At 34.8% G+C, this 15,732-nt stretch overlaps 1 protein-coding gene across 4 annotated transcripts in view; it reads right to left on the reverse strand.

Moving 5' to 3' along the window:
• NPAS3 (neuronal PAS domain protein 3) overlaps positions 1–15,732 on the reverse strand; it is a 593,897-nt gene that overhangs the window by 288,987 nt on the left and 289,178 nt on the right. For all 4 annotated transcript variants that reach the window (XM_071426922.1, XM_071426923.1, XM_071426926.1 and 1 more), the window contains one exon: positions 5,274–5,356. In XM_071426922.1, the coding sequence (XP_071283023.1) occupies positions 5,274–5,356 (83 nt within the window). The remainder of the gene's footprint in view (positions 1–5,273; positions 5,357–15,732) is intronic.

Here is a 15,732-nt window from a genome sequence, read left to right on the forward strand (position 1 = left end):
GGGGTCGTCTGGGACACAACTGGACGTCTACTACAGCTATCCTCTGTACATTGTTAACCACTTCATTAAAGCTAAGTGGTTTGTAGTTTGCGACTTTTGATTCAATGAAGAATAACAACCCAGATTGTTTTCACTGAGGTTGCTTTTCCTCAGATCTTAATGGGAATCTGATTTTTCTTCTCTCATTGAATCTGATACTGCAATTACTTTGCAAAAGAGAAAATACTTCAAAATACTTCACCACAAAATACTTAATGGGAGAGAAAGGTACAGCACAAAGTGAAAAGGAACTGCAAGTCTCGTAAATTTTCCAAGATAACATTCAAAAAGTCTTCCAGCTTCTAGGAAGATAGGTGGGGACCTTTATGGAACAGAGGAGAATTCAGTAATTGTCATGCACTTGTAAATCATGGGTGCACAACAGATCTTGCCATGGGAATAAATGAGATTGGTAGTTGGCTTTTTTCTCTGTCTAGTTCAGTAGTTCAATTCTATCAAATGTATCAAAGTTATCTAATGTGCAGTAACTTTAGGGACATGGCAGAAATTGACTATGATCTTCCCATTAGTTTGATTTTGGATTATGTTTTGTTTTGTTTTTTTGTTTGTGTGTTTTGAAACTCATTGTAAAAATCTACATCATAAGAGTTGTCAGTGCTCACATTTTGTGGAACATGTCCACAAAATGAAGAAAAGGATACACTTTTTATTGCACTGACACTTCAGTATCTGTCCAATATAAGGATTTCTTGACACAAAATGAGGTAGCACAGTATAGATGATCTAAGACAACTAGTGTCCAAGTTACTGTGTATGTAATATGTACATAATGCTATATGAAAGTGTTAGTTTCTTAACAGTTGAATAGGCACTACTGAAGCAAAGAATGCAATTATGAAAGTTATCACTCTTGTATGCAGAAAGACAAAATGTGTACTGCTCGCTATAGTTCAGATACACACTCCTATTATTATTACTTATACCATCTTTCCATCCTAGCCTGACTTTAAAGCTACTTCATTGTGATTAATTCCAAATATTTAGTTTTTAAAAAGGCACTGATGTTTTTAAAGGAAGAAACATATATTTTCAAAATATTAATTTTTTTTGAAAATAATGTACATTATACTTTTAATTGTTTTACTGTTCAAATTGTAAGGTGTGTTCTTTTTTGTTCAAGAATTTTAAAAGCAACTAATTTAAATATGCAAAATTATCTTGAGTTGTTCATACGTGAACTTAAAAGCCATGCAACACAGGAAAATTAAGTAATTATGCCTCCAAGTTATTTACTGCAATTAAGCTCATTTATCATATGCAAATTAGTGCAAACTGGTCTCATTAGTTACTAAATTACTCAATATGAGCTGAACAATGTAGCACTCCAGTTTGTAATGAAAAATCCCTGTAGAGGCAAGCAGTATCAATTAAGCTAATTTGCATATGCAAATATATTCACTAACTTTCCCTTTTCTCTATATTTAGTTCTACATTTCCTGATCATTCCTGATTATAAGAAGACTATGGGGTTACTGACCCTTTTTCACACCTTCTCAATTGCAATGAAGTTACAGAAAAAAAAATCCAGAGATCCTGAAAAATTGATGAAAATCTTGCTAATTTTTACAACCAATTTAAACGAAATTTTTAGGTAGGTACCAGAAATAATGTTTTTGCTGGATTTAGTTGATAGACAGATATATATACAGAAATATAAAACAGAAGATATCTATTCTCATTATAACACCACTTTTCAGAAGAAAAAGAATGTACAAGACAAGAAAAACAAAGCCTATAATTTGGCAAATCAAAAATGTTGTCAAAAATAAATTAACATATTGCCATTTTCTACTTTTCTACTCCATTACGTTCCACTCTACTATTCATAATTCAGGTGATTTTACTTGGAAAACATTTAAAAGACATTACACTGACATAAAGATTCTGATGTAATAGTGTTTGAGCAGTCATCTTTTGTGGTCTTTTTTTCCACAAGCACAGAGTGGATAGTACCTTTGGCTTCAAACCTACGACTGGGAATCTCTTCAGCATGATATACAGCAATCAGCAGTGGCTTGGAGATTTTTTTGACATAGACTCACACAATTTTAGACTGATTCGGGTTAAAAGGGTCATTAAAGATCACCTACTTGCAACCCCCCTGCCATGGACAGGGACACCTTCCACTGTCCCAAATTGCTCAGAGCCCCATCCAATGTGGCCTTGAGCACTGCCAGGGATGGGGCAGCCACAGATTCTCTGGGCAGCCTGTGCCAGAGCCTCACCACTCTCACCATGAGGATGTGCACAAGGGTTGGATTTCATATGTAAGCAAAGTATAAGCCTCTTTGTATATCTAGATTTGGACAAAGGACACATGCAAAGATGCCTTATTCAATTTTTCATCTCAAATTTATGTAAAGGTAATGGTACATTGACTATTTTTGGAGTTGATGAAGTCTGCCATTAACAGAACAGATTTAACTGTATGATCCCTGGGCACAAATGCTATCTCAGACCAAAATCAATTACTTTTATTTTTCTCATTACAGGTAGAGTTTTACTTTTCTATTTTCTGCACTTAACTGCATATGGGAGAAAAACTTTAGTGCCTGTATCAATCATCAATTAAGCAGTACTTAAACATTTGATTCCTAAATAATAGAAAAAAATCATGGATGAAGGCATTTTCATTCAATGATGACTAGGCATTACAAATAAATACATGGATTTAATATGTATGGACATGACTAATGTATATAATATATACCTAGATATGACTGACACTACTGACACTACTATTTGCAGACTCAAAATATAAAAATATCACAAGATGTGCCTCCATTTCTGTTTTTGTAATCTTATTTTAAATAAACTATATCCACTTTTTAAAAATCTACTGCATATCTGTCTATCAATAAATTTTGAAGTATCCAAATATTAAAAAGATTAGAGAGGTCCTTAATTTCTGAGCTTACACTTAACCAAGTCTTCAAAATACTAATAGCAAAAGGGATTACACCAACTATTAATTCAAATTCTTCAGATAGCAGACTCTGGAACCAAAATTCCCAAAGTATAATCAAGGTCGTTTACTTCACTTGCAAACAATACTTATCACAATACTTATTTGAAAATAATTTCTGTGAGTAGCAGACTAGGTGAGAACATGTTAGAACTGAATTTCACCACAAAGTCTATCCAACTCTTGTTTTAAAAACCATTTTGTCTTCTGGTGATTATATTACTACCTATTAGACCACAAGGCAGTATTTTGAAGTTCATTCTGATCTGTTTAGAAGTGGTATATTTGAATACATGACCCATCACCTCCCAAGGGTTGATTGCTCTGCTAAAATAAGACAAAATCTTAACAAATTATGATGAATCTGTCACCACTATTAATTCATATTGAATTTTATCCATTGTCAAGAGTCTATCTCGCAAATATCAGGGTGGAACTGCCTATTATCAACTGAGAGATTCATGGAAGTACATTGATAAAAGCATCATCTTTGAAAAGACCACACCTTAACAGATATTCAATACAAGGCAAATGGTAACTTTGATTTAAAATCCTCAGTTTTGAGAATACAAGTGCAATACAGGGTTTTTTTAGTAGTACTATGATGAAGCTATGTCCTGAAAACACCTTAATTAATCACAAATCAATTTTTAAAAATGTAAAAAAAAAAAAAACCAAAAAAAAAACCAAAAAGAAAACCCAAAAAACCTAACAATCCATAAGTGGAATCTAGTTCAAACAAGTATGAAAGTCACTAATTGTTTTAATACATAGTAAGTGAAAAACTCAAATATCAGTAGTAGTAGTAGTTTTCAAAGCGGCCATCCTAGGTTTTTTTCATTTTCATCTCTAAGAGTCATACTTAATACCTAAAAAGTGCAAATAAATCAGTCTCAATGAGGTTTTATTTATATATGAGTTATAAGTAATATTGCAAAAAACATACCTTTAGGATATATGATATGTTTACACACTCAACATACTAAGAAATTACATAAACTGAAACATCATAAAATTGCTAGTTCTTAATTTTTTTTCTGCATGTATGAGATAACATAGCAGTGTTCCTGACTAATATGCAAACACAGTACTGTAGATACTGGTGCAATCTCTGACACAATAACTACAACAAAAGTATTTGCTTACAGAATCAAAAACTTGACCTAGACCTCTGCTAAGAGTGCACAACTAAGCAAATAATTTCATTCATGATTCTTGTTCCGAAGAGAAATTAATTCTACTAGTTAATTTAATGTTTTCCTAAAATTATCTTTGTTGCCATTCTGCATTTTGTAACTTTATAAAGACGTGAAAATTCTGACATTATCTATAGTGCTTTTGAATACTACAGCTGAGTTAGTACAGAGATAGCTCTCAATCATTTCAAATTAAGTGGGATATTTCTCATGATAATATCCTAATTTACCTCTCTCATACCTCTCAAAAGATAATACACCAGACAATATATTTGCATTGAGAAGCTGTGTACATTGCTAAAAAAGAGCAGTTATTCAGTGCCACACTTAGAAAAGACTGTGTGGGTTTTATTTCCATAGGGCTGGGTTTGTCTTACTGCAAGGCACATCGCATTTTCTTCTTAACTGCTTGTACTCCACATTTGATCACTTCAATCTAAGAAAGGCTGTAGTAACCCTGACAAAATAAATCATGCACAAGGATGTTTCCATCAGGTCATTGTTTTTCAATTGAGCCTTCCTGGAATATGATGACTCGTGCCATGTGACGAACTTGTTTGACAAATACCAGACCAGTTTTCGGCCCACAGCTAAGGATACCTAAAAGACATGCTTCTGTTCATTTTTTAATCTCTGCAGATTGCTCCAAATTTGTGATATATAATTGTGACAACTGGGATATCATGGACAAAAGCAGTGCTCATAAACCAAAGTGGGGAAAAAAACCCCAACCCTAAATTGATACTTGTCATAAGACAAAGCACCACCACAAAATACGAGCTGGTACACACACTCACACAAACACATAAAGGCATTCTGCAAGCAAACACCTACTGCACCATTCTAAACAAGATATTGTGATTCAGCTAAAATAACACTTGCCTTGCCTCTCATTAACAGTTTCCCAATTATAGACTTTCAAAATAGAAGAAATATGAGCATAAAAAAAAATCTTATCAATAGAAGTGCTGACAACAATACTATTCAAATTATTGGCAGATATATGACTAGATAGATATTTTGATTTTTCTTGGAAAAGCCATTTTTTTTACCTGTAATATATGACTTCCCAAATGTGATTCAAATACTTCAATGGCAAGGGCACTGGGACTTCTCCTGCGCTGGGCACCTATAACTGAATAAAAAACAGTTATGTTGCAAGGTCTGCACATTTAGGTCTCATGCATCCTCATCACTGACATTAACCCCGTAAATGTTTTGCATCTGAATACACCGGTGTTAATTTAAATTTTGCCTTCTATATGGCATATAAATTTGGTAATTTAATATGTAATTTAAGACTCAAATTTGTAGGCTAAAAAAGGAGATTTTTAAAAACCAACCTATCTAAGTGTCCAATGAATCTGGAAATTACTTGTTTGTTCAGATATATCTCAAATCCCTGTAGGCTTACAGTAATGAAAGCATGCAGTATTTAGTGAAAAACACTATTGAAAAAGAGGCTACACATACTGTAAATGTTTTGAAATGTGGGATAAGAACTAAATATTACTTATGAATTAGAAAGTTTATTCCACTAAACAACTGAGAGGTTTATCTGAACATGTTATTATTTGAAACTGAAATGAAATAAACACAGCATTAAAAAGACAACATTTATAAATATATCTAGTATTCAAATCAAAGTTCTCCTCAGTGTAGAGAAGCATTTTAGTACCCCAGATATCCACGTTAGTTGCTGGAATAGGTACTTGAAATTTCAGCGTCTAAATTATATAGTTTAAAAGTACAAAATGACTAATAGGTAGTTTCAGTAGTTATGTTTCGGAGGCAGCAGTGACTAAAAAAAAGGCTGAGAAATCACAAAACTAATATTCTGTTAAACTCTGTATGCCAGGAACACAAAGCCAGAAATTAGGTCTGTATAAAACCAAATGTAGCCATCTACTGTAAGCTGAGGCTTCTTAGGCCTGGGCTACCTTTCCACATGAACAGAGAAAGCCAGAGCACAGAAAAGATGGCACAGGGCTGCAGGAAACTCCCTTTCCTGTCTTAGTGACAAAATCAAGCATATCCACAGCAGAGAGAAGAGGCAAAGTTCATTCTGCACCCTTCTAAGGGGTGTACAAAAGCATTTACAGCCCAAGACCCTGATGAGAGACTAATGTCTCTGAAACCATCATAGCACTAGTCCATCTTTACATATTGCTGTCTTTACAGTGTATGATAAGAAAAATGAAATATCAAGGATCTGCTAAAACAATCAGAATGAATGACTGCCATTACTGAACAGGCCAATTTAACATGAATGGAAACAAACCACAGAGCAACAATTTCTAAGTCTTCTATGATACTGGCTGCCAAACATGATATCAGTAGGAAAAGATAAATGCCAAGTAATGATAGTCATATTGACCTGAAAATCTAATATAATTTCTTATTGATGTTTCATATAATTTCCTCGCAGGAAATTCTAAGCTATTGATACTGAGCAAACAGGTGGCTTCATAGCTAATAGATTCAGGCAATAGCTCCTAATTACAAATGGGGACTGCTGTAGAGCTGGTTTTTCTAAGTCCTCCTCTTTTCTCATATTCAAGGACATAGACACTAACACCTTGAAAGAAAACTCTACAAGACTGTATTAGACCGTATTTCTTAGAAAAACTTTATATTAAATTGTGGGACTAAACAAAATATATAGCACTGTAAAGATTTTCAGTATTCTGATCATGATTGCTGACAGCATGATGCTTTGTACAGTTATTTCATTTATAATCTATCAGAAACAACAACAACAAAAAAAAACCAAATTCAGTTTTGGCTTGCTAGACATTTGCTTCATAGTAGTCTCCATAACAGCATTGTAAAGACGAAAAAAAGCCCTCAACCTGTAAACCTGCAACCCCTCCCTGAAATCCTTTAGGTCCTTTCATTCCTCCAGCTAGACTGTGTCATGTTTTCCACACATTGGCTGAACATACCACCATTTGGAATTTACCTTTCAATTAATTTTCTGTTTCCTGCCCATATCCTTATGTTACCATTTTAAAGTGTATCCATCACATATTGAATCCAATTCTATGGTGTCAATTGCACAGTTTTAGCATTTAAGTATCATAATTTGAATGAAGTGCCTGAAGTCAGTGCAGCCCTCTTTAAAACAGTATCTTGAACCTTAAATGACATTTACAGGTAAGTCATCAGTCCTTCACAATTGTGACCCTCAGTTCTATACCTCAAATGAAATCACTTTAAGGTGAGTGAGTTAACTAGAAAACAAGAGAGGGTCAGATCTAAGCTTTCAAATTTGTCAGTTAAATCCTCCATCGATGACTGCATACTTGTGGCTAGTATATACATAGACAAATATCTTGTAGTACTTTCATGCCATTCGGTTCACTGACATTTTTATAGCACTAGAACTCAAGACACATAGAATTTATGTGTGGGGTTCTCATGACTTCCTAATTTTACAACCATGATAATAAGTTACACAGAAAACAATTATGCTTCTGGTAGCCATGCTGCAACTCTTTTTTGATAAATTAATAAATATTAAATATGTACCTTATTTCATGCACTTCCATAACTATCATTCTTCATATTTTGAGGAATGAGACAAGAATATTGAGACAAGGAAAACTTAAATTATTTAATCAGCTGGAGTCATTGTCTTATTATTTTACTTACTTAAGCTTTCAAATTTTCTTGATATCTACTTGCAGCAGAAGAAATATGCTATTTTGGGTATATAAGTGCACACCACATTGATACCTTTCAGAAACATGGCAATCTCGCAGTCCAGTCACAGCACAAAACCTCTTACTTGTATTGAATGAATTGTTGGCATGCCAATAGACGAAAGGAAGACACACACTGAAATGTTTGGATTAAAAAGCAGGCCCAATGTTATTTTATTCTAAAATTTCAAAACATAAACTATAAATACTGAACTGGTTTCCATCACACAAGCCACAGCTAGTCATCTAAATCTCTCAGTCTGTGGATGGAACCATCAGCAGCCACAGCTCAGCCACTCACAGAAAACTTGAAAAGCAAAAGATTTAAGATTTATTTCAAAAAATCTATAAATCAAAGTAGCTCAGCAACCTTCACAGACCTAAAGGTGTGGATGCACATTTTTTTTTTCATGTGGATTCCCTTTTTAAATGCAGACTCTTTACAGAAACAAAATAGTGCAGGCATGAAATAAATTTCTTCTTCTGAGTTACAGGAAGCAGGGGAAATTAGGATGTGGAGAAGGCTGAAGCATTTGTACCAAACTCCAGAAGGAGTCACAATGGAAACAAGTTCCAAACCCAGGTTAAATTCTTCCAAGCTTCTCCTATTTTAGCGATATGAACAAACATCTCTGAATAGACTTTTTCACACATAGTCATATTTTGTATTGCCTACATTTAGTTGACAACATTTAATGCCTGAATGCACAAATTAATCAAAAAGTTGGTTGAAACAATATTTATACTAAACACTGACTTTTAATAGTGACAAGAAGATAGAAAGATTGCTTTCGCATGTGGACTTTGTAGTGCTGGAGCAGAAGAATCTGTCTATGAAAATGTTTTACTTTCCATGGCTATGACCTTTACTATCCAAACTGACATGTCTATTCCTGGCATGAGATTATTCCATAAAAGAAGAAAATTCTAACAGTTCACTAGTTCCTCTTTAAAATTCCTCCCTCAATGACTAATCTGGCTATGCACGAGGTGAAGGAAGAGCCACCTCCCTTTCAGAGTGACTTGGGGGCAGTCTAAGCATGCTTAATGCAACCTCAAGAGCATTTGCAATTGTGCTACAAAAAGTGGGAAACCGTGGAAAAGAAAAACATAGACTGCCTAACAAAGATTTCTGTGCATCCTGAAAATGAAGGATTTCCTCTTAAACACAGCCCTAAGGTGTGGGAGTACAGACCAAAGACTGATGTTTCCTATGCCTTTCTACTGGTGAAGACGGAGTTCTAATAAAGCACAAGCAGTATTCTTTGATCACTAGGAATGGAAGAACAGCACATGAGCACAATTATCAGCTTCCCCTAAAAAACTCCTGTGAGACTTTGCATGACATCCCTCAACATAAACTACTTTTGTGGAAAGTTTTGGAAAATTCAAACAAAGAGTTTTAAAATTCTGTTGCTTTAATAATAGTTTAAAAACTAAACTGAACTTAAAAAATCTTTTCCCTTAACCTTTATTTCTCCTAAAAGCTTTTTCTCAATTAGCCTCAAACTCCCTATTTTTTTTTTAAATTGTGTTAATTTTTCTAAGAACAACTTTTTGTACCCGAGGTGGACTTAGGGCCACTGCACTGCAACCTTTTAGGCAACCTGATGTCTGAAGAATTATAAAAAAATAGAGGTCATCTTGAAGAGCTCTAATTATGACTGCCAATAAAGTCAGACTTTAATTAGCAAAGACTGAACAGATCTACATAAATATGAATGTGTATAAACACCCCACCAAAAAAAAGAAAATTACCAGCTTTATTCACAAAATATGTAACCATATCAGGCTAATTGCACAGCAGCTTCACATAGGGTTGGCTAATATTTTTCTCCATAGGTATCAACAAAATACATGATAATGTCAGATGAGAGAGCATAAGAAGCAGAGTGGTCTGATGATTGTATGTGCAAAACAGTTCCCAGCATGAATGTAGCTATAATCTTTTAAATATTCTTTCCCAGAATATAACTTTTTTTTGTTGTTTTAGAGTAGAAAGAAAGATCTATTGAAATAACAATACAATTTCTAACATATTTTCCTTGGCGTAGATTCTAGATGAAAATGTATCTCTTGTGATTTCTATGAACAACTCCAAATGTTCATGAAAGAAAATGGAGGTGAATTTGGCAATCAAAGTGGTTTGGAAGAGGTGCAATGTCATCTTGAAATATTGGGGCTTTCTGATGAGACATAATGAGTAATTTGAAAATTTTTAAAAGCTGTGTTTTAAAAAAGACAGAGACGCTGACTACAGGGCTGAGCTGAACAACAGACGATTCAATCTCAGGGAAGGATGAAGTGTAATCAACATTACCCTCCAGTATTTCTGCATGCTAGCATTCACAGAAGCTTTAAAAAAAATTACTCCATGTTTAATACCTTTTGATGAATATTTTTTCCCATTGATTGTTCCTTGCTATGCCATTTAAGACTGATTATAAGTTTTGAAAGAAATCTCCAGCAAGAGAGAACCCCTCCGCCTAGAAGTTGAGGACATCTGGTATACAAGATGTGTATTCAAATGCTGATCTAAAGTGAGATAAGAGATGAACAGCATGATGTAAGCAGAGGTGTCACCCTCTGATTTGGAAAGGGTATCCAAAGAAATTAAATTATGTCACCAGTTACCTCACTGTAAGCCATCATATGATCCAAAATTTAGGTCTCTGATCCACATTCACAGATGGGAAGAAGAAATAAATCTTAGATGGAGCTGCAACATATGTGGGAAGGTATTTTATCTTGGTTTAGTAAAGCTATGGGAATCATTAACACCGTGCCATTACCAAAGAAGTATCACAGCAATAAAGTATCAGAACAAATTTGTCACAAAGGGCTACATGTAAGATGTATAATGCAATATATGATAATCAACTTGCAAAGCTAACAATAGCACTTCGAATCTATATTTTTGTGTACAAGAATGCCTCAGATTCTACATATCCATCTTCTGTTCACTGGTAAAGAGCATGAATTCATTACGGGGTAATCCATGGCTGAGAAAGTAAACCAACTTTCCATGGAATAGCCTACTATTTGTCAAGAATGTACTGGTTAGTTAATGAAACTATTATGCAACACAATTACAGGTGTGCTTTATTATTTTCAGTAGTTCATCTCTGAAAAAGCTCCAGAAATTAAAATAATTTTTAGCAAAACTTGCTTTTCAAATTCAAGCTGCTTAATACTTTTAAACTTCCTTGTAATAGCTTTTTTAGTTTCAATAACCTAAATTGATCAAATTAAAATGTTGTCAAAAAGCAGAAGTTATTATATTAGCTGAATATTAATTGTTAATTGAACTGGAACCATTGGATTTGAAGACATGTCTTTCTCTTGAGAAACATTCAAAATTAATGGAAAAAAGAAGCAAGATAAGTGACTGTCATAGTGTAAGTTTTCGTCTGTTTTAGGAGCCTGCTCCTTTTCCAATTACCTTCATTTGGTTTATAGGTCTGCTCCTTCCCACAGGATTTGTTCTTTAGGGGGTGGGGGTAGGGTGGTTGGGAGGAGTAGACAAAGTTTCTTAAGTCATAAATATCTCTTTTTTCCCCTCCTTTTTGAAGTTAAAATTAGAAACCCCAACAATGAAATAAGTATATTTTGTGTTCTCTCCTTGATAACTAGCACTGTTTCTTAATTAGCACATGTACATTTAAGAGTTTACTTCAGAGATTTTTTTTTCTGTTCACTGTAAAGGATGAAATCTTTGCTGTGCAAGAATTTCCAGTCATCTAAGCAAAGAGAGTTCTCCATCTGTGGTTGGGGGCAGGAGCACTGGCCTTTCTCCCACACTGTAGTAGTTACTATAGGAACTATTGTGCCTCCTTCAAAAGGGCTACAGACAGGGTGATTAAAATTCTTCACGGGAGAACCCCCACTCTTCTCCCTGACAATGAAATTCTTCAGGGAGAGGGCTAAGCCTCCAGTTCAAGAATGGCAGCACCTGAGGGAGTGATGTGGCAGACGGAATCACCCCTGCTTTAAATTGAAGCACAGGGCAAAAATTACAAGGGCCCATACTCCCGCATTCATTTTATTCCCCTCCCCTGAAATTCAGGAACATTGGCAAGAACTAGTGAGAAACAAGAGAAGGAATGAATAACTTCATACACTCTCCAACATGTTGAGGACGATGCAGAAAGCAAAAAACAAATACTTTCAATTCAAATCAATAACAGGACAAGAAAAATAATTAAAGTGAGATAGAAGCTTCCCAGGAAATACATCTGCTGTAAATAGATCTGGAAAAAGTCTACAGAAGTATGGAAGAGAAAAAGATAAAGTAGAGACAGATGGGTAAGGCAAGGGAGAGGGACACACAAAGGTGGAGTGAATCAAGGGCTTAAAAACCTAGAAATTTATCAGTCCTTTAGATAAATGTCCACTCCGAGAGATTTGGCTCTACCAGCAGAAAAAATGCATAAACATTACAATTGCATGAAGAAATGAGTGATGAGTCTGGATTACTTACTCAGATATCACAGTAAGACCCTTACTGGAATAATAGTTCTATTGTCTTATTTTTAAACTAGTATCAAAATTCCTCTGAAAAAGAAAACTGCTGCCACCTCTTTACAGCTCCAATGCTACAGAGATGGCTGGTGTCACTGGTTCTGTTCTCAGGAGGAGGACAGGGTATTAACATCAAGTCAGAACAGTGTTATATAGTGTCAGACTATACTTGCTGGTAAAACTAAGAGGCCTACATCTGTTGTCTTGCTTTTTTTTTTCCAGTCTGATCCCAAAGGTTCATGTTATGACATTTGTAACATCTGCTACAAATGCGGAGGTAAGTCAGGCACAACCTTATTACTTCCAATCTAACGCTCCATCCATCCACAGGGCTTTCATATGCCACTAGTATGTCAAGGCGACCAAAAAGCTGTTCTATCTACATGAGGCAAGGTGTAATGTATTTCTGAAAGTCAAGAAGAAATACTGCTTTGTTATGTCTCCCCTTCTTTTGTTATCTTAAATTTTGGCAATGTTATTTCAGAATATTCTGTGAAAAAAACAGTGAGCTGCTCCTACTCAGAGCCAATACAATTGCCTTTTTATGCCTTAGACAGTGGTGTGTTGAAAATTGGCAAGCTGTAATTCACATCCTTCCCTGTTTTCACTAACACTGAAACATATCCAAATTCCCCTACCAGACCCTTCTATACTGAGGTCTGCTTTCTTGCACATCCCCCTTTTCCTGCCATACTTCTCCCACGATTTGATGGGCTCACTGCGACATTTTACTGACAAACTTAACTTTTTTCAGTGCTCAGTGGTAAAATGCAACTCCTGATAGACAAAAAAATATTTATTTCACCTGTGGTAACAAAAAAGTAAATGAATAAGGAAAACAATAAGATGCTTTATAACTAGGATTCTTTCTATTAGCTTCTATCTATTTCTTTCTATGAACTTTTATTCTATCTATGAACCTCTATTGTTATACCCACAGTATTTGAAGGTTCCAATATTCCACTGTTAGTGGGCTAGCGTACTGTATGCTGTGAGGACTCTGCTATCCCTGCTAAGTATCTACACAGGAAGCCAACCATTTGCTATATGGCTAAAATCACCCACTAAAGAAATTCCTTGAGAAATACATAGAGCCTCTTCTGACAGCAAGTGGATCATAATTTTAGAAACAAACAGCTTTAGATATTAGTGAACTAAGTAATATGTTCCACACTCAGTATCATACACTAAAAACAAGACAAATTTCCCATTTGATAGAAGCATTTTAAACTCATTACAGGGGCTGCAGAACACTACATATGTTCTGTGCAAGTGAGAAAGAAAACCCAATGCCTGATGACATAAACTGTTGCGGGTCTTGATCACCTGCACTTCTGCCATACTCACTTTTTTCTGTTTTACTTTTTCACTTCCTCTCTAAGTAAAAGAAACCCCCATACATATACCCAGCTAAGAAAAACACTGCAAAAAACCCAGATCTCCTTATGTTAAATGAACACCAAAATTCGAAAGTATATCAAATATTGCTGTTGGCAAATGTAGGAGCCACATCCACTGCTGGAATATAAAATCCAGCTAGGATATAACCAGACAATTACTGACTAATGCATCTAATTATTCTACCAAAGTGACATACTGAAATGAAACCAAATGCTTAAAGTTCTTTCTCATTCTAAGGTGACTTTAGAGCTTTACTACTTCTAGACTTGGCTTTATGACTGACACATGTAGGTGCTGGATTTGCTTGTAGATTTTTTTTCCTTTTTGTGATGTAGTCAGAAAAGATTTAATGAAGATTCATAAATGAAATGAGACTGCATACAAGTCTGAAATCAATCTACAATTTCAGGGAAGAAATCTTTATCAGCTGCCAAAAGTGAACCGTATAATTAACTGAGGATTCTGGTAAGAACCAACTGTGCCACTAGTCAATTATTTTTACTTGTCTTCCAGCTGCGGCTTCTGTCTGTTCATAAGAGAGACTGTAAGAAAATGCAACTATAGAGAATTTGGTGATTTCAAAAAATAACTGAAAAAATTTAAGGAGATTACCAAGACCATCTGTAGTAGAACCAGAACAAGTTTTTAAAGTCTATTGCAAAAAGTTCTCCATTTCTCACTAGAAATTTTCATCAAGAATTCTTATAAGAACTAAAATAGCATTTCAGAATTGCTGAGGATTGAAAAATGACCACACATAGGCTGCAATGGAAATCCCCAAGTCCTAATGAAGCAGACCTCAGAGGAAGTAGAATGACACTTTAGAATACTGGTTAAGTCATGACAACTGGGAGATGGGACTGCTTCTTTTCAAAAACACTGCTGCTTGTTAAAAAAAAAAAAAAAAAAAAAAAAAAAGTTGATCCAAAGGCCCTTGGGAAAGATTTCCCAGCACTTCCAGCACTTTGGATTGTATTCTTAATACATATGCATACAAGTGCACTACTACTTTTCATAATCTGTTTCAGCAGTTTTTTAAGGAAACAGAATCTCTTGGAAACCCCAATGACTAGCAAGAAGAATAGTTAAATCTTTACTAGAAATATGATGCAGTCTTTAAGTCTTTGCCAAGCTTAAAAGAATTCATACAGTTCATACTGAATGAACTTGGAATAAATTAGAAATAAGTTAACATGTTAACATTATTATCAGCTCCAGCACAAGGTGTTTCCCCCTTCATTTTCTGAATGATCTTTTTAAATAGTCATGTGAGAAAAGTCCAGTTTCCTTTGCCTTTGAAGAGTGCCTAACAGGGAAATATAAGAGATGTTTAATCAGAAGACAGAATAGTAATGGAAGTGAGAGCTTAGTAGTGAGAAAACAGGAAGCAAATTCTACAGCCAAGGAGACGTGTGTAGACACAGCATTCACTTCATCAGAGTTGCATTCATTAGCATCAGGAATTAATTCAGCTCAAGGTTCTTTCTGCAGTGAGGGAAAACATTTATTTGATTATATCATAGCTAAGATTCACACTTACTACCTGGTTATAAGAGTAAAAGCAAGGCTTTCAGCATTAAAAATGTATCTTGAACATGTTAAACACAAAAGTTCAGGGCGTTATTGTAGCCAGATATTTGAGTATTCTTTAGCAAATGAACTTAAAGGCATCAGAATTCATTCCCCACACAGTACTTGAATTAGACTTGGACACAGATGGTTACCTTGACTTTGGGAGCAAAGTTTTGTTTTGCAAGATAACACTGCCTTTAAACCAGCTCTTTTGCACTTTCTATTAGTGCTGATAAACATTTTTTTGCTTTTTTCTTAAGAATTTTACAATTATACTGATAATGTATTACATTTGCTTAGTTTATGAATGACT

This window comes from Agelaius tricolor, unplaced genomic scaffold, assembly GCF_023055355.1.
Source record: "Agelaius tricolor isolate 1412-34295 unplaced genomic scaffold, bAgeTri1.0.p SCAF_5, whole genome shotgun sequence".
Taxonomy (NCBI): domain Eukaryota; kingdom Metazoa; phylum Chordata; class Aves; order Passeriformes; family Icteridae; genus Agelaius; species Agelaius tricolor.